At 41.4% G+C, this 24,915-nt stretch overlaps 1 protein-coding gene across 2 annotated transcripts in view; it reads right to left on the bottom strand.

Annotated features, from left to right (window-relative positions):
- The window catches only part of RSPH10B (radial spoke head 10 homolog B (Chlamydomonas)), a 55,945-nt gene extending 31,609 nt beyond the window's left edge, over window positions 1-24,336 (bottom strand). For both annotated transcript variants that reach the window (XM_008582304.1, XM_008582305.1), the window contains exons 1-11: window positions 24,263-24,336; window positions 22,209-22,382; window positions 19,527-19,612; window positions 18,716-18,836; window positions 14,114-14,290; window positions 13,067-13,226; window positions 12,722-12,843; window positions 4,422-4,611; window positions 3,099-3,213; window positions 1,806-1,885; window positions 1,570-1,718 (exon numbers count right to left, since the gene is read on the bottom strand). In XM_008582304.1, coding sequence (XP_008580526.1) covers window positions 1,570-1,718; window positions 1,806-1,885; window positions 3,099-3,213; window positions 4,422-4,611; window positions 12,722-12,843; window positions 13,067-13,226; window positions 14,114-14,290; window positions 18,716-18,836; window positions 19,527-19,612; window positions 22,209-22,382; window positions 24,263-24,328 — 1,440 coding nt within the window. In that variant the 5' untranslated portion in view covers window positions 24,329-24,336. The remainder of the gene's footprint in view (window positions 1-1,569; window positions 1,719-1,805; window positions 1,886-3,098; window positions 3,214-4,421; window positions 4,612-12,721; window positions 12,844-13,066; window positions 13,227-14,113; window positions 14,291-18,715; window positions 18,837-19,526; window positions 19,613-22,208; window positions 22,383-24,262) is intronic.
- Window positions 24,337-24,915: the final 579 nt, after the last annotated feature.

Below are 24,915 nucleotides of genomic sequence, written 5' to 3'. Positions count from 1 at the left end.
AAAAAAATGGAAAATAGAGAAAAGAGAGAGAAAGAGTACGGTGTTAACGTCTAAAATATTTCAGTTGGAGTCCCAGAGAGAAAAAAATGGTTCAGAAGCAAAATTCTCAAAACTGATGAAGAACATCAATCCTTAGATTCAAGGTAACACGTGCCAACTTGAAGGGACTCTTACTGGCCAAAAATGGGACAATTTGACCACCAACAAAAAAAATGACAGCAATGGATTAAAACACATTGAATTATATAAATCCAGGCATTGATAATATTTTTAAAAGCTCATTAGTCACCTTAAAGAGAAAAACCAAGCATTTATCCCTACTTCCCTATATGAACTATATTTCAGAGTCCTCAAATAGCTGATGAAGTAAAGTTCTTTAAATTATTCACAGCTAATAAATGCAGAAGAAATGATAGAATTAGAAAATTACCATTGTACAACCCCTACTGAAATAATGGACATTAGCAATGACCATCAAGGGCTGCTAAAGTCACTAATGAAAGGTTTATGAAAAACATTATAACAGAAGGATCACGCAGACACCATATGAACCCAGTGATCAATCTCAGCATCACTAAAAGGGAACACTCCTTATGTAATGCAATAGGAAGTACACGGAAACACCTGTGGATCTATAGGAAAACAAAACACCTGATTCTAACCAAGTCTGTAACTCTAACTACCATGTTAATGGAAATGTGGAGAAAAGAAGAACATGTTAAATAAACACCATGATGAGGATGCAGTTATCCAAAACCAGGATGTCTGACCTACTCTATGGGGACAGATGGCCATGAAGAAAGGGGAAAGGTGCACAAATAAACAGCTGTACAATGGTCTATCCCAAATATCACATACTTATAAGAAACTGTTTTTCTATAGTTAGACACTAGGGTACTGCCAGTTTTTCATATACATACAACACCGTTAAATTTTTTGAAGCACTCTATCATTAGTATTTGATTCCTTTAATTTTATCATTTGTATTCCCACAAAGACAAATTAAAAGTATCATGGAAGGCTGGCCAGTTAGCTCAGTTGGTTAGAGCGTGGTAACACCAAGGAGGTCCAGGGTTCGATCCCTGTACTGGTCAGCCACCAAAAAAATAAATAAAATAAAGTAACAAAAAAATAAATAAAAGTATCATGGAACAAAAACTACCAATAGTTAGTATGAGAACATTGTATAAATAAGATATTGTCACTATTTTGCAAACTAATAACTTTTAAAAATTACTTTTTTGATGAACAATAATTTTTTTAAATGACAGTCATTCTCCCGTCTTCCTTTAATGGCTAGGTCTGTATGTGTAAAGGTATTGTGGGCCATGGACCATCCCCTTCCCCTAATCTGCAAGCACATTAGGCAGGCAATCCCTGTTTCTATTTCTTCCACTATCAGAATCATACTCTTCTGTCAAGAGGCTCAATAAACATTCAATGGCCATGAAAATTCATCCCAGATCTTCACCTCATTATTTGCATATCACAGCTAGAATATCATGACTTTCTCTAATTAAAATCAAAATGCCTATGAATATAAAACCAATATCAAACTTAAGTGATTACTTTCAACATCCAGAGGAAGTGCCTCATCTTCATTGTAAGCTCATGGGGAGGGGCTGCATTTGGTCTGCAGTAAGCTACATAAATCTCCCAGCACTTATCGATATAATTCATGGAATAGAGTGTCCGCTGTTGCTCCCGGAATAAATTGCCTAAAAATATAAACATTCAATAAATGATCACAGAATTATGTTTTGGAAAGATGATGGTAAATATAATCCTATTGTTCTCCTATTTACCTTTTACCCGGCAGGCATTCGGATGAATGTTCTCAGTCATCAGTTTTGTAAAACACAAAAAGAGAGATGGGCTTCTATTTCTGTGATTAAAAAGATATCATAATTACTCTTCTCACCAGCAGGTACAACTTGATTCCCCTCTCCTTGAATGTGGGCTAGACTTAATAACTTACTTCTAGTAAATAGAGTATAGGAAGGGGAAGATAGTAAATTTACAGTAGAAGAACCCGACTGACACCATGTTAAACCAAGTGATCAAGGTTCACGTCGTTAGTAATAAGACATACTGACATCATGTACCTCCTGATGTGATACGGTGAGAGAGGCAGTTCACCTCCATAGTATTCTTCCCCCAAATCCAAAACCTCCGTGTAATCATGAGAAAACATCAGCAAATCAAAGTTATGTGATATTTTACAAAATAATTGACCCGTATTTTTGAAGTGTCAAATTCATGAGAGACAAGGAAAATCTGAGAAACTATCACAGACTGAAGGAGACTGAGAAGACATGACAGCAAAATGAATGTGGGATCCTGGACTAGACCCTGGAAAAGAAAAGGGACTTCGGTGGAAAAACTGGGGAAATCCTAATAGTATGTAATCGAGTTACTGGTATTATAGCAATGTTAATTCTTTACTTTTGATAAATGTACCATGGTTACGTAAGATGTGACATTAGGGGAATTTGGGTGAAGCATATATAGGAACTCTATGTACTAACTTAGCAACACCTCTGTAAGTCCAAAATTATTATTATTATTTTTTTTTCCTTTTTGTCTTTTTTTCGTGACCGGTAACGGGATCACAACCCTCGGTGTCACGCCCGTACCGCGCTCAGCCAGTGAGCGGACCGGTCTCTATATGGGATCCGAACCCTCGGCAGGAGCGCCGCCACGCTCCCAAACTCCGTACTCAACCGAGTGCGCCACCGGGCCGGCCCCTAAAATTATTTTTAAAAGTTAAAAGAATACATATGTATACAGAGTATCTCTGGTGCTCTGAGAAAGACAGGGAATTCTGACCTAAGAAGGAAGGGTTGGTTGTGACGATTTCTGAGTAAAATCCCAAGAGCTATACATAATACTGAAACAAATCAGATATGAAGGGTTTTCAGAGTTTTAATCCAGTGTTTTATGGCTTTGTAGTTAATATTAACGGAAAAGTTTTGTGTCTAGTCCTTCATTTCAAGAGTATGTCAAAACAACAACTATGAAGAAAAGAGGACATTAAAACTATAGTACGAGTTAGCTCTGCCCTAGTCCCCTTGTAAGCGTCCAGAAGTAGTACTTACTGGTATTCTTTGTGATGAATGTGGTAAGCCAACTGCAGGAGATAATTCAGAAATGTTCTCAAAAGTATTGTTGTAAATGGAGAATGAATTTCTTCAACTGGGATGTGATTATTGGCTAAAATAAGAAAATTGGAGAAGATGCCTAGTATTTTCTAGAGACTTCTATTTTATTTGCTCCTGGTACACAATTCAAGGAACTGAATATGATGGCGTATTTCATTTCCTGGAGAATATTCTGAACATATATAAGCGTCCAACTAAAAGGTAAGTTCCACACAAAACATCTCTACCTGGATACTTTACAAGAAACTTATAGGATATCTTATCCCAGTGTTTTTCAAAGTAATTTGAGCCACAGTATGATTAATGCTGCTAATTCTAAATGGATTTAAAGTATGTTTCGAACACTTAGGTTTGAAGTAAATGGGTGTTTTTCTCTAAAATTTTTCAAATAGATATTTTAGGCTTTCAGTTCTGCCTCCCAGAATTCAGCCGAAACGAGTAAAACATTCAAAGTTGTTAAATGTATCACATGAATTTTCTAATTTGAAATCAATACTAATCCTAAGACTGCCTAAAACATTTTCTAGACTACTTCAAGTCTTTCCTGATCCTCCTTGCTTCTGACCTGCTAATTTAGTGCTTTTTTTTTTTCTATAGATCAGGGATAGGTAAACTTTTCTGTAAAGGGCCAGACCATAAATATATTACACTTTGTAGCCCAGACAATCTTTGTCACAACTATGGAGCTCTGATCTTACAGGGCAAAAACAACCACAGACCCGGTCTGTATGTGGGATCCGAACCCTCGGACGGGAGCGCCGCTGCGCTTCCCAAGCGGCGGACTATCCAGTGCGCCACCGGGCCGGCCCCCCTCCTTGCTTCTGACCTGCTAATTTAGTGCTTTTTTTTTTTCTATAGATCAGGGATAGGTAAACTTTTCTGTAAAGGGCCAGACCATAAATATATTACACTTTGTAGCCCAGACAATCTTTGTCACAACTATGGAGCTCTGATCTTACAGGGCAAAAACAACCACAGACGATATGAGAACAAACAGGCATGGCTGTGTTCCAATAAAGCTTTATTTACAAGAACAAGTAATGGGCTGAATTAGGCCCACAGGCCGTACTTTGCTGAAGATGGTCTTGTACTGTCTCTTCAAGTGCATAACAAGCACCTTGAGAACAAGACCATATGTTGATTTCTGGAATACTTCTCCCAACATTTGCCTTCTCCACTCCCTCAACATTTCTTATCTTGTTTCCATATGACTTAACGTTATACTATCCTTTAAAGATGTGAAGGATCTGGAATACTCACTACTTAATATCCTGTCCATATCGGCAAGAGTTATATTGTGGTGATGAAATTTGCAATCTTTCAGAAATCTCCAGAAGTGAAGCTTTGTCATCAGAAAGGTATTATCCAGAGAGTGATCACATCCTAGACTGCTGTAAAAGCTATAGATTCTTCTTAATTCTGTAATATTTCTTAAAACAGCATATTCTACCTGGAAAGAAGAAAGCCATGCACATCTTAATCCTGCCTAATAAGAACAAAAGTAAAAGACACAATACCTTGTTTTCTAAAAGTAAGATAACACGTGTAAAGTAATAATATGTACCTCTTACCATTGTAAGAGGTCAATAAATGTTTATTCTGCCTGCCCATCCCCAAGTCAATAAAATGTAATTTATGACTAATAGCAAAAAGACATGTTATCTGGAAATGGAATTCCTTTCATGCTGCTATCTCCATGGCAGCAATAAAATTCTGTTGTCTACAGATCATGAACATAGATGCAAAAATCCTTGACAAAATAGACTAAATACAGAAATATATAAAAATAATGATACATCAATACCATGCAGTGTTTACCCTGGGATTGCAAAGCTCATTTGATGTTTGAATAGTCAATCAATGTAATTCACCATATTGATAGACTAAAAAAGAAAAAATGCATGATCATATCAATTGATAGGTTTGACACAATTTAACATCCATTCATGATAAATGCCCTCAGCAAATTAGGAATAGAAAGGAACTCCTTAACCTGATAAAAGACATGTATAAAAAACATACAACTAGCATCACATTTAAGGCTGAAGTCTGAAATAAGCAATACTCACACTGATTGCTTTACTAACCTCCCTCTCTGCCCCCTTTTAGGATTTTCCCCAGGCCCCAGATGTCCTTATGCTGCCCCAAGTTCCCCATACATGCAACTCTGCAGCCTATACAATGTCCCGTTCTCCAAAACCACTTACTCCATGCCTCAGCCTCTTAAATAAAACGTTCAGAGAATGTGAAGAACAGTATTTGCGATCCCCAGGGAGACAGAAAAGCCCCACCTGGACAGCTGCAGCAGGAATTTTTTACTCTCATCATTAACTCCTGCTCTTTAAAATTTAATTCTACTTAATAAATATTTATAGTCTGCTCTATCTAAAAGCATCGTTCTAGAGCACAATACAGAATTTGTCTTCACAAAGCTTAAAATCTACTAAAGAACATAAGACACATATACATAATAAGGAAGTGTCATTGCTAGGACAGAGCCACAGAGAAAGGAGATAGATTCTACATAACAAGCTTCCTGGAGGATGCTGCACGTGAAACTGAGCCTCGGAGAATGGGAAAATGAGCAGCACTTCATGCAGAGCAGGCACCCTAAGTGGTGGCCAGGGCCTGGGAGTGGACAGAACGTGGTGCTCCAAGAATGCCAGTGGCGCTGTGTGACCTCGGAGAATGGGAAAATGAGCAGCACTTCATGCAGAGCAGGCACCCTAAGTGGTGGCCAGGCCCTGGGAGTGGACAGAACGTGGTGCTCCAAGAATGCCAGTGGCGCTGTGTGACCTAGAGTAAGGCCATCATCTCTCTCTGCCACAGCCCTCATGTGCAAAGTGAGACAACCACAGTACCTGCCCCCAAGGCTGCTGGAAGGATTCAGTGAATTAAAGGCGTTTGGGACCATGCCCAAAGCAGAGTGCTATCTAAGCACGTGCAGCCACTGTCAGCTTGTGAGCTCATGGTGAGGAGGAGGGAAACTGATGGAGATAAGCTGGAAGATTGGTGGATGTCAGACCACAGTAGGCCCTGAACACCATGCTAGGTACGTGGAATTGACAGCAAAGGCAGCCATTGGATGAGAAAGGATAGCTTGCAGGCTTCGAGGATCACTGCTTGCTTGCTTTGGCTTGCTCTGGCTGAAACTAGAATAATCTAGAACCCCTGCTCAAAATAAGACACCCACATCTTGACAAAATAATGCCAATAACAGATAAGAAATACATACCATGAAAAAACATGAAAACCCAAAAATACATATCATGAAAACCCAAACTGAGAGACATTCTACAAAATAACTGACCAGTACTCTTCAAAAGTCTCAAGGCCATGAAAGAATAAAAGATGGAAGAGAAAATAATGCAGCTGTCACAGACAGAAGGGGGTGAAGGAGACAAACAACCCCATGCAATGTGGGATCCTGGGTCGAATCCTGGAACAAAAAAAGGGCCTTAGGAGAAAAACTGGTGAAATTCAAATAAAGTCTGTAGCTTGGTTAATAGCATTGTAGCAGTGTTAATTTCTTGGTTTTGATCATTGTACCATGGCAACCTCAGGGGAAGCTGAGTGAAAGGCATATGGAAACTATGATTTTTGCAACTCCTCTGTAAGTCTAAAATCATCTCGAAATAAAAAGTAAAGAAAAAACTACAGAAGACTTGCTAACTAACTTGCAATATGTCCATTTTATGAATTATATTATCCAGTCATTAATAATGTTTAAAGGTATCCCTAAAGTATTGAATTATAGGATTCCTTCACTTTTTGTGTCATATTCCTGTCGTTTGGATTTTTTTATAAGAGCATGTATTACTTTTGTAATTATAAAACAGTCAAGATATACTTTAAAACCCATAATCCTAATACCCACATGTTTTGATATAGAACTCCAAACTGGAAAATGAATTATATATAATGTAAATGTAGGGATCCAGTCAAGATGGCAGAATAGATGGTCCTTAGCATCACTCTCTCCCACAAATCAACCAATTTACAATGATAAAAATGTAACATCAGCCACGCTGCGGCCACTGGAGCTCAGGGGAAGAGGAGGAGAGACCTATGGAGTTCATGAAGGCAGGAGAAGCCATGATGAGAGAAAGAAAAAACTGCTCTGAGGGCCGGCCCGGTGGCGCACTGCTACAGTGCGCCGCTTGGGAGTGCAGTGGCGCTCCCGCTGAGGGTTTGGATCCCACATACAGACCGGTTCCCGCTCACTGGCTGGGCGAGGTGTGGGGGCAAGGCCAAGGGTTGCGATCCCGTTGCCGGTCCGGGTCCGGTGCGGGCGCGACACTGAGGGTTGTGATCTGTTGCCGGACACGAAAAAAGACAAAAAAAAAAGAAAAAAGAAAAAACTGCTCTGAGAGTTTCGGGCCACGGCTGCTTTAAGGCTGGAACTGCTGAGCGCGTGGAGCAGGAGCCGGCAGCAGCCGCAGCTGTGCCCTTCAGATGGAGTTACTTGGAGGTAGCAGGAGAGAAGAGGGCCTTGGTGGCCCCCAGGACAGCAAGACCACTAATAGGGTTTCCGTGGACCCACGCAGGAGCGAGGAGCCAGAACAGCTGTAAAAGGGGAGCCATTCAGAGGCCAATGAGTCATCGCAAGGGACCAGCCCAGGGCCCATCCCATGGGAAGTGTTTGTAGCAAGGGCAGTGGGGGAGATGGGCCCACTGGGATAACACCGGCGCACAGCAAGGACAGCTGATCTGCCCCCCAATCAGCACAGGACCACTCAGAGGAGACTAGTCAGGAATGCAGAATTGCATTGGGTGCAGTTTGATGAAAAAACTCAGGCCCAGATCAGAGTTTCTACACAATCCAGGTGCACTGGGTTTCTGGAGAGCCCGAAGTACCTTTAAGGTCAACCATTAAACCCTAAGCTGCACAAAAAGCCTTCCCTAGGGAAACAGCAGCAAAATAGCAATTTAGCTCAACCAGACAACTCAAGTACTGGTTCCCAGAGGAAGTTCCCCCATTTTAGAAGTAAGCAAAGGACAAAATATTAGTTCCAGCCCAGGCACACCACCAGCACCTTGGGGCCTGCCCAGGGACCCAAGGCATGGAGAAGTGGACCAGACTCCCCTCCCACAACTAGGAACACCATGGCAGTGCTTCAGGGCCTGCCCATAAACCCGAGGCATGGAGAAGGGGACCAGACCCCCATCCCACAACCAGGCACACCATACCAGTGCCTCAAGGCCCTCCCAGGGACCTGAGGCATGGATCCAGGGACCAGACCCCCCTCCCACAATCAGGCACACCATGCCAGTGCCTCAGGCCCCTTTCCCAGAATCAGGCACACTGAACCTTGGGCCCACCCAGGGACCCGAGGTATGGAGCTGGGGACCAGACAGTCCCCACAACCAGGCACACCATCAGCACCAAGTGGCATGCCAAAAACATCACCTCCACAGGGGTAGCCCACCACAGCCACCACCAGAAAGCAGCTAGACATCACAACCACCATGCAGATGGCCCGCCAGCAACTGGAGTGCATTGACACAAGGAGAGTCACCAGCAGAGATATAGAAATAAGAGGATGTCTCTCTCCACAAAGCCCATTTCAGAGTGACAGAAGAAGCATCTGCTCTATGATAATATCAGGGGACCTGACCACACCTCTCAGCATTGGACAAATCATCTAGGCAACAAATCAACAGAGTAACCATTACTCTTTCAGAAGGAGAGAAGAAATCTAGGGTAATTAGAGGGGGGAGGGATAGGGGGATGGGGAGAGAATGGACAAGGGACATAAAAAATAATTACAATCTGTAACAATATATATACTAGTAATATTGATTTGATCAACATATTTCAATGTTGAACCCCCAAAATATGCATAATCAATTGATTCAATAAAAATTTTAAAAAATAAGTAAATAAATAAATACATGTAAAAAATATAGGTGGGAGAGGGAAATAATGTTAAACACGATCTCTCGTTTTTTGGCAAATCAATATATATTAGTTTATTCATCTAAAAATTACGATGTAGGAGAATATTTAATGAACACTGAGTAGCTATCATTGAATACTACATGAAAATAGAGAGTAAATGAACAGAATGATCTCACCTCTATATATGCAGGCACGGTAAAAACCTGGAAAGACAGTCCCAAGATTTCGGATGGAGATTCTTTTACTTTTCTCTGTATTTTTTATATTTTCTACAAGTATCATGTACTACTTTTGTAATTAGAGAATATAATAAGGGTTTCTGTGTTTAACAAGAATTTTGTGGAAGAGTGAGTGACATCAGGAGCCTGAATCACAGAGTCGGCCATGGGACAGAAAGTGGGAGGGTGGGGGATGGAGCCGTCCCTCTCCAGGCCCTGAGGAATGGGGCCAGATGAGGCAGCGATGAGGACGAGAAAGGCACAAAGTGCCTCGCATGCTTGAGGTGCCGATGGTTCTCTCATGGGAACGACATCTTCAACAATGGTTTCACAGAAGAAACCAACCCCCTGTCACAGCAGGGACCTTGCTACGAAGATGTATTTCAGTATCTGATTTGCCAGATGCTAATCAAACAAGGTCCAAGTACACATGATTTTCTCTGTCTCTAGGGATTTCTAGGTTTCTAATGACTTATATGGGCTTGAAGTTCTTTTGAACCCTAGCAGTCCATAATAATGCGCAGCAGCATTAATATCCTATAGAGGAAAGGGGCCACAGCCTTGGCCTTCAGAAAGATCTGAGTGAGAGGGTGATGTGACCCTTATGGGCTCTGAGGCCCTGGGTGAGTCCCTGAGTCCCTCCGCCTGGGCTTCCGTTTTCTCACAAAGCCTGCTCACTCATAGGGCTGCCTTGCACACTAAATGGGACAATGTATGTAAAGCATCTATCAGTTGTATGAAAGACACTCAATACATTACAGCAATCACCATCTGTTTTTTCCCAGGACTATGGGGACTCTGTTAATATTTGTATTAGTCCATTTCTGTTGCTTATAACAAAATACCTAGAACTGGGTAGTTTGTAAGAAAATGAAATTTATTGCTTACAGTTTCAGAGGCTGGGGAAGTCCACAGTCCAGAGAACACATCTGGTGAGTCTTCTGTAGTGGTGGCTTTACAGCAATGCAGGAGTCTCACTTGGCAGAAAATGGCAGAGCAGAGAGAGACTAACCTCTCATGTGCTCTTCTTTTAAAGCCCTCAGAACCATGCCTGTGACAATTATTTTTGATCCATTCACTACGGCACGGTCCTACAATCCAATCACCTCCTCAAGGCCCCATCTTCCAACTACCTTAATAGGATTTCCCACCCTCAACAGTTACAGTGGGCACTTAAGCTTCAACAAGGCTGAGGGACATAATTCAATCCACTACATTCCAACCCGAACCCCAAAACTCAAGTCCTTTTCACATGCAAATACATTAATTTCATCCCCAAAGTTTTAACTTGTTTCAACTCAAAAGCCCAAAGTTCAAGGGCCAGCCCAGGACTCACTCGGGAGAGTGCGGTGCTGATAATATCAAGGCCATGGGTTCGGATCCTATGTAGGGATTGCAGGTTCACTGGCTGAGCGTGGTGCTGACAACACTAAGCCAAGGGTTACGACCCCCTTACTGGTCATCTTTAAAAAAAAAAAGCCCAAAGTTCAAAGTCCCATCTGTGAAATCAATACAAGTTAACCATGTCCAAGACACAATGGTGGGACAAGCATAGGATACATATTCCCATTCAAAAAGGGAGAAATAGGCCAAAAGAAAGGAGTAACAGGTCCCAAACAAGTCCGAAACCCAGCAGGTCAGGCATCAAATCTCAGAGCTAGAGAACCATGTGCCTTGACTCCATGTTCAATGTCCTCTGCATGCTGGTATGGGGGTTGGGTCCCCAAGTCCTCAGGCAGCTCCGCTTCTATGGCTTTCCTGGTCGCAGGTAATGCTTCAACTTCTGCAGGCTGGCATTGCACGCTGGTAGCTCTACAATTCTGGGGTCTCCATGGCATTCCTGCTGTCATGGTTCCACTAGGCATGGCACTGGTGGGATTTCTTTGCTGCAACTCTGAGTCCACATTTCCACTGGGCATTGCTCTAGCAAAGGCTCTATGCAGTGACTCCGCCCCTGCGACAGATCTCTTCCTTGGTCCCTGGCTTTTCCATACATCCTTTGAAATTGGTGTGAAGGCTCCAAAGACTCTACAGCTCTGGCATTCTGCCAGCCTGTAGCCCTAACACCACATGGACGCCGCCAAGGCTTCCGGCCTGTATCTTCCAAAGCTGCAGGTCCAGCCACACCTGGGGCCAATTTAGCCACAGCTGGAGCAGCCAAAGCAGCTGAGGTGCTGGTGTGGGGAGCAGCCTCCCGAGGTGGCCCTGGGCAGCCAGCCCATGGAGGGTGCCTAGGGCCTGTTACCCAAGACCATTTGGTGTCCCTAGCCCCCTGAGCCTGTGATGGAAGACGCAGCTTCCAAGATCTCTGAAAGGCCTTCAAGGTCTTTTTTCCCTTCTCTTGGCAATCCTTTTCTTCTATACTAATTTCCTTAGCAAATGGCCACTGGACTATACCATTAAGTTTTTCTCCTGAAAATGCTCTCTGTTTCTCTACCACATGGCCAGTCTGAAAATTTTCCAATTTTTTGCCCTTTTCTTTCTTTTGAATTATATATTTTGGCTTTACCTCATGCCTTTTCTGCCATAACTCAGCATAGGTTGTTGCAAGTAGCCATGTAGCTTCCTGAATGTTTTGCTGCTTAGAAATTTCTTTCGCCAAACATTCTGGTTCGCAACTCTTAAGTCTTACCTTCCATAAAGTCCTAGGGCACAGACAGAATGCAGCCAAATTCCTTGCCAGTTTACGGTAAAGGTGATCCTTGCCCTAGTTCCCAAAAAGTCCCTTCTCATTTACATCTGAGACCTTCTCAGAATGGCCTTTACTGTCCATATTTCTATCAGCATTCTGCTCGCCACCATTTAACCAGTCTTTAAGAAGTTCCATACTTTTCCTGGTTTTCTTGTCTTCTAAACTCCCAGTAGCTGCTAGGCTTTTTCTAGCCCGCTCCTCCAGATTTTTCCAGCTTCTCCTCAACACCCAGTTCCAAAGCTGCTTCTACATTTTGAAGTATTTGTTATAAATATCACCCCACTTCTCTGGTACCAATTTTCTGTATTGGTCTGTTTCTGTTGCTTATAACAAAATACCTGGAACTGGGTAGTTTGTAAGAAAATGAAATTTATTGCTTACAGTTTCAGAGGCTGGGAAGTCCAAAGTCTAAGGAACACATTTGGTGAAGGCTTTGGTGGTGGCAATATTGACCCAGGATTCTCACATGGCAGAAAATGGCAGATCAAAAGGAGACCGACCTCTAATGTTTTGTTCTTTTAAAGCCCTCAGAACCATGCCCCTGACCACCATTATTAATCCATTCACTACTGCACGGTCCTACAACCCAATCACCTCTTCAAGGCCCCATCTTTCAATTACCATAATAGGATTTCCCACCCTCACAGTTACAGTGGGGATTAAGCTTTAATGAGGTTTGGGAGGCATCTAATCTACAGCAATATTTAAGCCAAAAATATAAATGTATAACAATACAAAAGGATTTTACCTGCTTCTTTTCTTCTGGTTGATCTTTCTTAGGATACATGTCCAGCAACAAGTTTAGATCCAGCTCAAGGCTCGATCCTAACACGGAATGACTTTCACTGCCATCAAGCTTTCTGACGATTTCTAGCAAAAGACGGCAAATGTAGGGGATAATTGTGAAAAGCAATGTTATGTCAAAATGATTTTCCACCAAACTGTGATACAAGAGTATTTGAAAAACCTACTAAGAAAACAGTTTCTCACAGGACACTTCTATTTTCTGAAGTATTAGGTGTATTTTCATGACTGGATACCATGGATAAAAACAGATTAATTTGTTTTCAACTGACAGGTGAATGCTCCCTACCAGCACTAATGGAAGATCTGCATGGCTTGTTCGTTTCGGAAATTTCTGAAGGCAGGTCCAGGTAACTTATGAATTCAACTTCAAGATCTGGAAACTTTGCTATGTGGTCATTGGAAAACGGGCCTTCATACACACGCCCATTCTTGAAAGTTAATCGGCCCTGCAGATAGAAAAATAACTATTTGCAGTTTAGGAAAAGTTTTTTAAAGAAAAACATTAGTATATGTACATTGATAGCTTTTTCAAGAATTTGGAGCCTTTATTAGTTTGTTCTGAAGGTATATGTTTAGTCCACATATAATCAGGCTTCTGGAGTCTTGCATCACTGTGTAAATCCTCTCTTTCCTCCTCTTCCACCTCCCCCTCCTCTCGTCTTTTTTCTCCTCAAAAGCTCTCCCCAACTTCAAGCATTTCTAGGTCACAGAATGTGTCTAATTAAACTGTGCTAATGACCAGCAGAGTGTCTATCACACAACAGGGACTCTCCTGATATTTGTCCTACCCAGACCAATAGTCAGTTCCTGACTCAGAGGTGAGCAAATGACCCAATTCAGCTCTATGAAATGAAACACAGCTTCTGGGAAAAGAGTTTCTTCTCTTCTTGTAGTTAGTGAGATATGGAATGTGAAGCCTGGAACAGTCATCCTGTAATCATGAGGAAGAGACTACACAAGGGAGAAGCTGACATGGTGGAAGACACTGTGGATAGATGGAAGAGAAATCCTGCCGTCACGGAGCTGTTGCAACAAACCAACCCTGAGCCCACATTGTTCTTTATTATATATGGCAGATTAAGCTAGATGGTCTGTTACTTGTTCCCCAACACACACAGACACCCAACACAAACTAGTTAAATAACCTCTAAATATAGAGGCAATCAATAATATGCTGGAAATATTTTAAAATTCATATAATCACCTTAACAAAACAGTAAGTTATTCTATGCAAAATGAATAATGCAACTTACTAGAGAATGACACGCCTTTTACTGTATTTCAGTTGTGTAACATAATCTTTGAAATGTAATCCTCACAGGTCTATACTCACCATGCCATGTTTTTTATTGGAAATCCATTCTCCATCATACAGAGCTCCACTGGCGTAGTAAAACTTCCCATGTCCGTGACGACATCCATTCACAAACTCTCCTACGTACTCATTTCTCAAAGGATACTGGGAATAGGGGATTCTCTTCAGAAACCATGTGTGTGTCCCAAAGCCATTCTGAAAAGAAAGCAAATTGCCACCAGAAATGCTCAAAATACTTCCCCTTTTTACATGAATCCATTTAAAATTAGGACAAATACAATGATAATTTGCAGAGGCAAAGAACACAGATTTCATAGTCACACAGACTTGGGTTCCATCTTAGTTCAGCTACTTACTAACCAGTCTTTTGACATAAGGCAAATTATTTAAGCCCTCTAGGTTCTTCATCTGCAACACAGAAATAACACCTACCCTGCAGTTTGGATGCAAAGATTGAAGACATGTATATGAAATGTCTGGCTTAAAAATAATTATTTTAAGGGCCGGCCCCATGGTGCACTCGGGAGAGTGCGGTGCTGGGATCGCAGCAACGCTCCCGCCGCTGGTTCAGATCCTGTATAGGACTGGCTGGTGAGCTCACTGGCTGAGAGCGGTGTGGGTGACACCAAGCCAAAGGTTGCGATCCCCTTACCGGTCACAAAAAAGACAAATAAATAAATAAATAAAATAATTATTTTAATTTTTTATTTTTTTAACATACAAATTGACAGAAGTACCTCCTTCTCAATCCCGCTTTCCAGAGATAACCACTAATTCAGTTTGAGAATTCATCTGTATTTTCCCCCAGGGACATACAATCATACATATTAAATCAACATATTGGGCCGGCCCGGTGGCACACTCAGTAGAGTGCGGCGCTTGGGAGTGTGCTGGCACTCCCGCCGAGGGTTCGGATCCCATATAGAGACTGGTCTGCTCACTGGTTGAGCATGGTGCAGGCGCGACTCTGAGGGTTGCGATCCCGTTGCCGGTCACGAAAAAAGACAAAAAGGAAAAAAAAAAAATCAACATATTATATGTACATATAATTATATACGTATACAATTTTTTCACAATTTTGGGGATGATTCTACATATACCATTCTGTAATTTCTGGGTATATACCCAAAAGAATTGAAAGCAGAGACTCAAACAGGTATCTGTATACCCATGTTCATAGCAGCATTATTCACAATAGCCAAAAGATGAAAATAACCCAAGTGCCCATTGACAGATGAATGGATAAACAAAATGTGGTATATATAATCAGCCTTAAAAAGGGAGGTAATCCTGACATGTGTTACAACACGGATGAAGCTTGAGGACATTATGCTAAGTGAAATAAGCCAGTCACTGGGCTGACCCCATGGCTCACTTGGGAGAGTGTGGCGCTGGGAGCGCAGCGGCGCTCCCATCGCGGGTTCAGATCCTATATAGGGATGGCTGGTGCGCTCACTGGCTGAGTGCGGTGCGGGCGACACCAAGCCAAGGGTTGCAATCCCCTTACCGGTGACAAAAATGACAAAAAAAAAAAAAAGAAAGAAAGAAATAAGCCAGTCACAAATGGACAAATACTGTATGATTCCACTTATATGAGGGACCTAGAATAGTCAAACTTGTAAAGACAGAAAGTAGAATAGTGGTTGCCAGGGCCTGGAGGGAGGGGGAAACGGGCAGTTAGCATTTAGTGGGTAGAGTTGCAGTTTTGCAAGATGAAAAGAGTTCTGTGAATGAACAGTGTTTATGGTAGCACAACAACATGAATGTACTTAGTGCCACTGAACTGTGCACTAAAAGATGATAAATTTTATATTACGTGTATTTTACTACAAATTAAAAATTTTTTAAAAATAAATCCAGTGTCTATATTCATGTCAAAGTAGACTTCAGAGGAATGGAAATTACCCTGGTTAAAGAAGAATATTACAAAATTATAAAAACAGTCAATTCACCAAGAAGACATAAAAATCTTAAATTTGTTTGCACCTAACAACAAAGCCTCAAAATATACAAAGCAAAATGATAGATCTGAAATGAGAAACAAATATACAATTGTACTTGGATACGTCAACACTCTTCTTTCAGAAATGGATAGAACAAGGAGACACAAAATTAGTAATGATATAGGAGAGCTGAACAACACTATCAACCAATTTGATCTAATGGACAACTACAGAACACTCCACCCAAGAAAAGCAGAAATACATTTAACACTCATCAAGATAGACCATATTCTGGGCCAAAAAATAAATCTCAATATATTTAAGAAAAATACAATCATACAAAGTATGTTCTCTGGCCACAGTAGAATTAAAAACAAGGGGAAAAAATCAACAATAGAAAGATATCTGGAAAATCCCCAAATATTTAGAAATTAAACAACATACTTCAAAATAATTTACAGGACAAGAAAGAAATCATAGCAAAATTAGAAAATATTTTGAACTGAACAAAACTTAAAATACAACATATCAAAATTAATGGGATACAAATAAGGCAGAGGAAACATTATAGTATTAAATGCTTATATTAGAAAAGAAGAAATGTGTCAAATCAATAAAGTTTCCATCTTACAAATCTAGGAAAAGAAGAGCAATTAAATCCCAAGCATCTAGAAAGAAGGTAATAACAGAACAGATATCAATTACGTTGAAAACAAAAAGAATCAGAGAAAATAAATAAAACTAAAACTGGGGGCTGGCTAGTTAGCTCACTTGGTTAGAAGCGATGCCAATAACACAAAGCTCAAAGATTTGGATCCCCATACAGGCCAGCTGCCAAAAAAAAAAAAAAGAAAGAAAGAAAGAAAATTGAAAAATAAAACTGGCTCTCTGAGAAAATTAATAAAATTGATATACCTCTAGCAAGACTGATGAAAAAAAGAGAGAAAACACAAATTACTAATATCAGGAGAAAGAGGGAACATCACTAAAGATTTTATGTACTTTAAAAGAACAGTAAGGAATGTTATGAACAACTTTGTGCCAATAAAGTCAACAATATCTATGAAGTGGACAAATTCCTTGAGTAACACAAACTTACAAAGCTCACTGAAGAAGGAATAGATAACCTGAATAGCATATTATCTACTATCGAAATTTAATTTATATTTAATTGTCCACAAAGACAACTCCAGGCCCAGAAGGCTTCCCTGGCATATTCAACTGAACTGTTAAGGAAGAGATAATACCAGTTCTACTAACTCTTCCAGGAAATTGAAGAGAAGAGGATACTTCCCAACTCATTTTATGAAGCCAACATTACCCTGATTACTGAAACCTGAAAAGGATAAGAAAAGAATACTATAAGGGGCCAGCCTGTGGCTCACTCAGGAGAGTGTGGTGCTGATAACACCAAGGCCACGGGTTCGGATCCCTATATAGGGGTGGCCCGTTAGCTCACTGGGTGAGCGTGGTGCTGACAACACCAAATCAAGGGTTAAGATCCCCTTACCGGTCATCTTTTTAAAAAAGAAAAGAAGAGAATACTATAAATTAATATTCCTCATGAACACAGACACAAAATTTCAAAGTATTAGGAAATTGAATCCTGCAAGATATGAAAAGGATAATAATATCATGACTAAGGAAGGTTTATCTCAGGAATGCAAGGTTGGTTCAACATTTGAAAATCAATCAATGTAATTCAGCATATCAACAGACTAGAAAAGAAACCACATGATCACCTGACTGGAGGCAGAAAAAGCATTAGACAAAATTCAGCATCCATTCATAATAAAAACGGTCTGCAAATTAAGAATCAAAGAGAGCTTCCTGAACCTGATAAACAGTATCTATGAAAAGCCTACAGCTAACATCACAGTTAATGAAAGACTGAATTCTTTCCCACTAAGATCAGAAACAATGTAAGGATTTTCCCCTCTCCCCACTCCTATTCAACATCCTACTGAAAGTCTTAACAAGCCAGGTGCAATACGGTAAGGGGGGAAAATTGCATACAGATTTGAAAGAAAGATATAAAGTTGACTGTACTTAGAAACATGATTGCCTACATAGAAAATCCCAGGGGCTAGCCAGTTAGCTCAGCTGGTTAGAGTGTGGTGTTATGACTCCAGGGTCGAGGGTTTGGATCCTCATACTGGCCAGCTGCCAAAAGGAAAGGAGAAAGGGAGGGAGGGAGGAAGGAATCCCCCCAAAAAACAAACTAAACCTTTTTTTTTTTGCTGGCCAGTACAAGGCAACTAGAATTCTTATGTGAGTTCAGCAAGGTCCCCAATTACAGATCCATATATAAGATATCAGAAAAATCCTAGTTATATGAACTATATAAAATTAGCTATATAAAGTTTTTCTTTTCTGTTCAGGATATCCATAACTTCTAAAGTATAAACAATAGTCTCAGTCCGTATAGGATCCATAGGAACTTATGAATCTGCTGGTGGCAGAACCTAGCTTGTATGAGACCGTTAGAGAAGACAAAATATTAAAACAGCAATAAAAAAGCAGAGTTGAGACCGTAAGTAGTAATTTAAGTTGCAAAATTTAGCAGAGTTTAAATTTCACATTACCATTATACCATATCATTCCAAATAATACATGTGCATCAGCAGAGCATCTGCCTCTGTGTTGAAGCTGCTGAGACGCCCAGGCTGGGGCATACCTGGACCCCCCACTCCCACTGGCCGGTGTATTCCTCACTGGTACTCAGCCACCTCATTCTCCCTTCTCCGTGGCGCATGTTGTCTTCCCACTGGCCTTCATATATGTTTCCAGATTTGTAACTAGCACAAGAGAAACCCATGGAAAACAATGAGTTACCTTCATATACAACATTCCCCTTTAAGACTTTCTTTTAAACTTTCCCCCTGAACACCTTTGAAGAAATCCAACCCTGTGCCATACAATCTTCCCTGTATTTAAATTCAATGGGTAGGCTTGTAGTTGGTAAAAATAATCATCTTAGGGCAGAATAAATCACTTTATTAAACCTTCTGACTATTTGATCAGGTGACAAAGTAGGTAAGAGCAATGTTTTTAAATCTTTTCAAAATAATTCCCTATTGCATTATTAGTTAGTATTTTGCCCCCAAATATTTTAATCCTTAAAATATTTGACTATCAGCTCAATCTAACATCAAGTCAATGTGTCAACATTCTTCAGAAAACATACAACTAATAATGCAGATCCGTGATTAATACAGAGAACATAGAAAGGCAGTTGCTACGTATAATAAAGTGAAACAGTATGATTAGGTATTATTTAATATGGTGTTTTTTCCCAAATTTCCCATAGAATATTTTCATCACTATGGAGATTATACTGGGATTAATTTAAATATTCCATCCTGCTCCGACAGAAAATGTGTTCTCTGTAATTTCTGTACCTTATCTTTAAATAAACTAAGTGAAAATTATTGGGGCCCACCAACACTTTTTCACCCACACCCCAGTGTGGCAGTGGTCATACCTACCATCTGATTCCCCAGCCTTTCTTGATGTTGTGAACCCAGTCTCCCTCGTACCAAGAGGTGCCCTCATGATTGTAATAAATGGAGCCCTAAAATGAATAATACCATTTTTACAAATCAAGCATCATAACACAACTGCTCTTTTAAATGTAAAGATAAATATATGAATTTAAGAAGTATAAACTATGCAGAAGTCAATGTCATACTTAGGTAAGACATATAATCCATTAAGTTTCTATCCTGCAATCAAGAAAACGGTAAAGTGTCCACACCAAGGGAGAATGAGATAATGTCACAAATCATTACTCCTTCACGAAGTGCCACATTAAAGCCTGGAATGACTACATTCATTATATTCAGGTATATCATTATATTAAGTAACTATTAGTCAAGTAAGTACCTAAAGAAATCCTGTCGTGTTGAATAGTCACACCTTCCATGTAACTGAAGGTCACTCTCCCTTATGTACCAAAACCATGTTTGTTTTATCTATTTTGACATTCAACTCATTTGCTGCCTCTGAGTGTAAGTGAACACAGCGTAACCTTTCTCTGATGACTCCTGTCAGGGAGCGGTACTTGCCACCGTGCGACGAATTCACATCTATGCTGGGCAGCCTCAAATCGCCTTTTCACTGGTTTATCTATTTGTGCGTGCGTGCGTGCGTGTGTCAGGGAGCGGTACTTGCCACCGTGCGACGAATTCACATCTATGCTGGGCAGCCTCAAATCGCTTTTTCACTGGTTTATCTATTTGTGCGTGCGTGCGTGCGTGTGTGTGTGTGTGTGTGTGACTTTCCTATTTCTTCCTCATTATCAGGTTAAGTTGTTCTTTCTTGCAGCCATCCTGTTGCTTCTGTCTATAAGTCACTGTCCCCAACCCCTCCAATATGTCCGATATGATCTGCTGTGAGTTAAACACACACACACACATACACATACAATGGAACAGTCTGGTAACGCCTGAGGAAAGCAGGAGAGCGAAGGTGGTCTCCACGGGTGGTCCTCCCCGTGATGTGGGCTGACAAGAGGCCAGGGTGCTCAGGTGGGCTTAGTCGCGGCCCTCGATGGTCTCTCCCAACTCTCTTGCCCGCATCTGGTGAGGAAGAAGGCTGGACTAGATCTCTAATTCCCCTTCAGACTCTGAAATCCAGATATTCCTTTATGAACAGACAGACTGTAAATCCACCGTGGTCTGTGAGAGACTTTTCAGCCGACTTCCAGAGATGGGCATATACCTCACAGAAGGGCTTCTTGTTCCACTTTTATCCACCTGGCAGCTCCGCTTACAAGAAAGTCGGTGCACAGACCAGGTCTCTTCAGGAGACGCAGAACAGAAGTTGGGGTTTAATGACCTGTGCTATTTGGATGAAACGGCTTCTGCAGCCAGAATTCTCAAAGGTTTCTCAGGGCTCACGCAGACCCGCTTCACCCGCACCTCCAGAGTGAGAGGCACTGACTTCTGTGGAGCTTCCAACTAAGACATCAGACTCCACCCATGTACTGTGTGGGGTTGAAACTAAACCAGAGCATTTACCTTCCCTCAGTAGGCAGTCATAAATGATACACACAGAAAAAAGGAGTCCCCAGTTATTTAAGAAACCACGTGTGAATGCTGCAGGATCACAGACTTCTGAAAGGTAATAGCACATTTGGTAATACCCTCCCAGGGGACAGGTTCCAACCTATTAATCTTAACCAGTAATGATAATAATGGTAGACTTTTTCTTTTTTCTATGACATTTTTCTAAAAACTACAAATTTTAAAAATTCTAAAAGTTGCTACGGCATTTTCTCATCCTATACACAAGCAAAACAGTTATACCAAAAATGTCATCCTTGGTTCAAAGTGAACATACCCCACATTGATGGCAGGGATGTAAAATGATTCAGCTAATGTGGAAAAAAGTTTGGTGGTTCCTCAAAAAGTTAAACATACAGTTACCACATAACTCAGCAATTCCACTTTTGGGTGTGTACCCAAAAGAACTGAAAACAAGTACTGTATTCAAATAAATCCTTGCACACATTCACAGCAGCACTGTTCCTAACAGTGAAAAGATGGAAACAGCCCAGATGTCCCTAAAGGGATAAACAAATTATGGTAAATACAATGGAGTATTATTCAGCCATAAAAAGGAATGAAGTACTGACTCAGCTACGACCTGGACAAACCTTGAAAACATGCTCAGTGGAAGAAGCCAGACACAAAAGGTCACGTATTATATGATTCCATCTTTATGAAATGTCCAGAATAGGTAAACCCACAGAGACAGAAAACGGATTCGTGGTTGCGGGGGGCGGGGAGTGGGAAATGGGGAGTAACTGCCCAATGGGTACGGGGTTTTATTTTGAAGTGATGAAAATTTTGGAAGACTAGACAGATATGGACAACATTGTGAATGTACTTAATGCTGTGGACTTGTACACTTTATTTTTGTTTTCTTCGTTTTGAATTGTACACTTTAAAATGATTATTTAGGTGATGTGCAATTTCACCTCAATAAACAAAAAGTGAACCTGAAGAAATAAATTAGTAGAGAGAACCATGAAAAATACAGTAAAACCAAAATATCACTAAGTTAAAAAAAAACCACAAGTGGACGCGCCCCAGCAGCCACTTCCCGCCCACCGTGTGGGTACACTCTGCTCATGGTGGGACTCCACCCGCGGCTGCCTCACCCACCTTCCCGTGTCGCTTGCCCTGGCACCAGTCACCGATGTAGGACACAGGCTGCGTGCTGCACTTGAACACACCAAATCCGTTCCTCATGCCTTTGACCACTTCTCCTTCGTACGTGCTGCCATCCGGCCACGTGTACATGCCATGGTTCATGGGGATGTTCTTCACAAAGTCCCCCTATGGGAAAAGGGCCATGAGGGTAACAGAGAGAAGGCAGGGGATCCCTGATCCCATGGGCTCTTTGTGATGCCTCCTTGACTCCCGATACTACTCCTGTCTCCCCCGTGGAAACAGCAGAATCCCCTCATTTTCTCTCCTCCTTCCTTCTCTGTGTTTCCCATCCTCTCTCACCCAAGGCCCCGGCAGAATAAAGAATCTGGAAGGTTGTGTGTAGACTAAGCTCCAAGAGGCAAGCAGGTGACGTGGTAAGGGATGGCTTCCAACCCCGACCCTGGGAACGCTAGATTCTTAGAACCCACCTCCAGGGAGGCTAATCACTGTTCCCTCCAGGAGATCTGGATGACTAGCCAGGCTTAGCGGTCACTGATGGAAACCCTTCTTTCTGCCTGTGTTTCATCAAAATACTCTGCAGACGTCAGTCAACCACCCACCCCATGGGCACCTTCTAAAAATCCGCTCTGGGAAGGACCAGGTGTCTGCTGAGGGGGCAGCAAACAGTACGACACACATCAGCCCAGAGCCACCGGATTCTCTTCCAGGAGTCTGAACTCACCAGGGTCAGCACAGAAAAGAGGACAATGTAGCCTGATCTGACCACTGGCCAGATTGCATGAGGCCAGCTGACCTTTGGAGGACACTTCTGTGAAGATTCTCTTCCAGGAGTCTGAACTCACCAGGGTCAGCACAGAAAAGAGGACAATGTAGCCTGACCTGACCACTGGCCAGATTGCATGAGGCCAGCTGACCTTTGGAGGACGCTTCTGTGAAAGCCCAAATCCTGCCCATAAACCCTCCTGACTGGGCTGATACAGGGGTCTGTGCCTGCAAGAATGACCCCAGCTCCACCCCCAAGAGTTTCCAGAGACGTGAAGCAGAGGAAATCCCTTGGCAAATCGCCATTCAGGGATCAGAAACCTTGAATATTGGCCACAGGCTAGAACGCAGGATGTCTCGTGGGAAGGGAGTTCCCCCAGAAAGGCTGACCCCAAACCACTGTTGGAACCCACTCCTCAGGATCCCCTGGACCTTGAGGTTCTCTTTCTCCTGACACTGAGGGTCGACCCCTCTCTCACTTTCCCTGTGCCTCTGTATCCAGTCTCCCACCATCCAGCTCCAGGCCACTGCCCTCCTGGCCTAAACTTGGCCTCATCGTCTGGCTATTATTTGAATAAGCGCATTATGTGTGTGAGTTTTCAGTGTCTTCATTTCCATTTATAACTACCATCGTGTTAGCAACTCTGCAACTGAGATTTTTAGAATAACATTTCAGGCACTTTGTGGGTGGGAGTTAAAATTGGTACAATCGCTTGGAGAACAAATCTGTCCTAGCATCAATTTAAAAATACACATTCCCCTCAACCCAGCAAGATGGGCTAAGTGAACAGGATACAAGCAGCCAGTGAAAATAGTTAGATCTGGATGAATGGATATGGTTCGATATCTAAAAAATAAAGGTACAGAAAATAGTATATAATAAACTATTTGTGTTTGTATAAAGGAGGAAGTGCTAAATTCACATAAGGGGATGGCCAGTTAGCTCAGTTGGTTAGAGCGCAGCCTTGTAACACCAAGGTCAAGGGTTTGGATCCCCATACCAGCCAGCCACCAATATATAAATAAGTACATACACACATACATGTATGGGCGTTGTATATGCACAGAACACGTAGAATACCTCTACACTCTACTAATGAAAGCAGTAACGACAATTACCAGTGGGTCCCATGCAGTCACGAGCTACTATATCCCTTGGTTTTGTGAATTTTTTTAAATCCAGTACTGAATTACTTTTACGAAAACAGTATGTCTACTTGTAGAAACCTGACCATTAAATTTCATAATTACAGTTTAGAACTATAACTTATTATATGCTTTACCTCATATTTCAATCCATCGGCCCAAAGATAAGTCCCTTGTCCATGCATGAGTCCTTCTGAAAACATACCCTTCAAAACAAAACAAAACCACAACCTTAGAATGCAGTTGTTGACTTTACCCCACATCTGCTGTCCACAGCTTCAGTTCTCAGAACAGAGCCTCAGCCTCTTCCACGCATGTGAATATGCCATTGACACGCCTGGTGACAGCAGGAGAGCCCAGCTGTGAGCTGGCACTGCACTGTGGTTTGTCCTGTTCGAAAAAGGATCTAAGGAGGAGACCAAAAATATCCAGCTCCCTAAAACTTATACCAGGCAGTCCCGAGAAGTTATTAAAAATGAGCTGTAAATTCAATGAGTCTTCCTCTCCTACTTAAGTTATTGGAAAACTCTATAGTTCAAAAGAATTCAAATGCTTTCGGTTTTGCACTCCCAAGTTTAAGGATTTTTTTTAAAGATTTAAACTAGATTAAATTATTAAAATCATTATCTGAATATCAGAAATGATTACATTTATAAATTTCACCCTTCCTGTCTGTTTTCCCTTACTGGGAATTATCTGTCTGTGTGTGTGTGTGTGTGTGTGCTGGCATATACATACAAGTAAACAATGTACAGTTGTCAGTATAGGTAATTTACATTTAAAGCACCTA

Source organism: Galeopterus variegatus, unplaced genomic scaffold (assembly GCF_000696425.1).
Source record: "Galeopterus variegatus unplaced genomic scaffold, G_variegatus-3.0.2 Scaffold2561, whole genome shotgun sequence".
Taxonomy (NCBI): Eukaryota; Metazoa; Chordata; class Mammalia; order Dermoptera; family Cynocephalidae; genus Galeopterus; species Galeopterus variegatus.
This window is presented reverse-complemented; position numbering and strand designations above follow the sequence as displayed.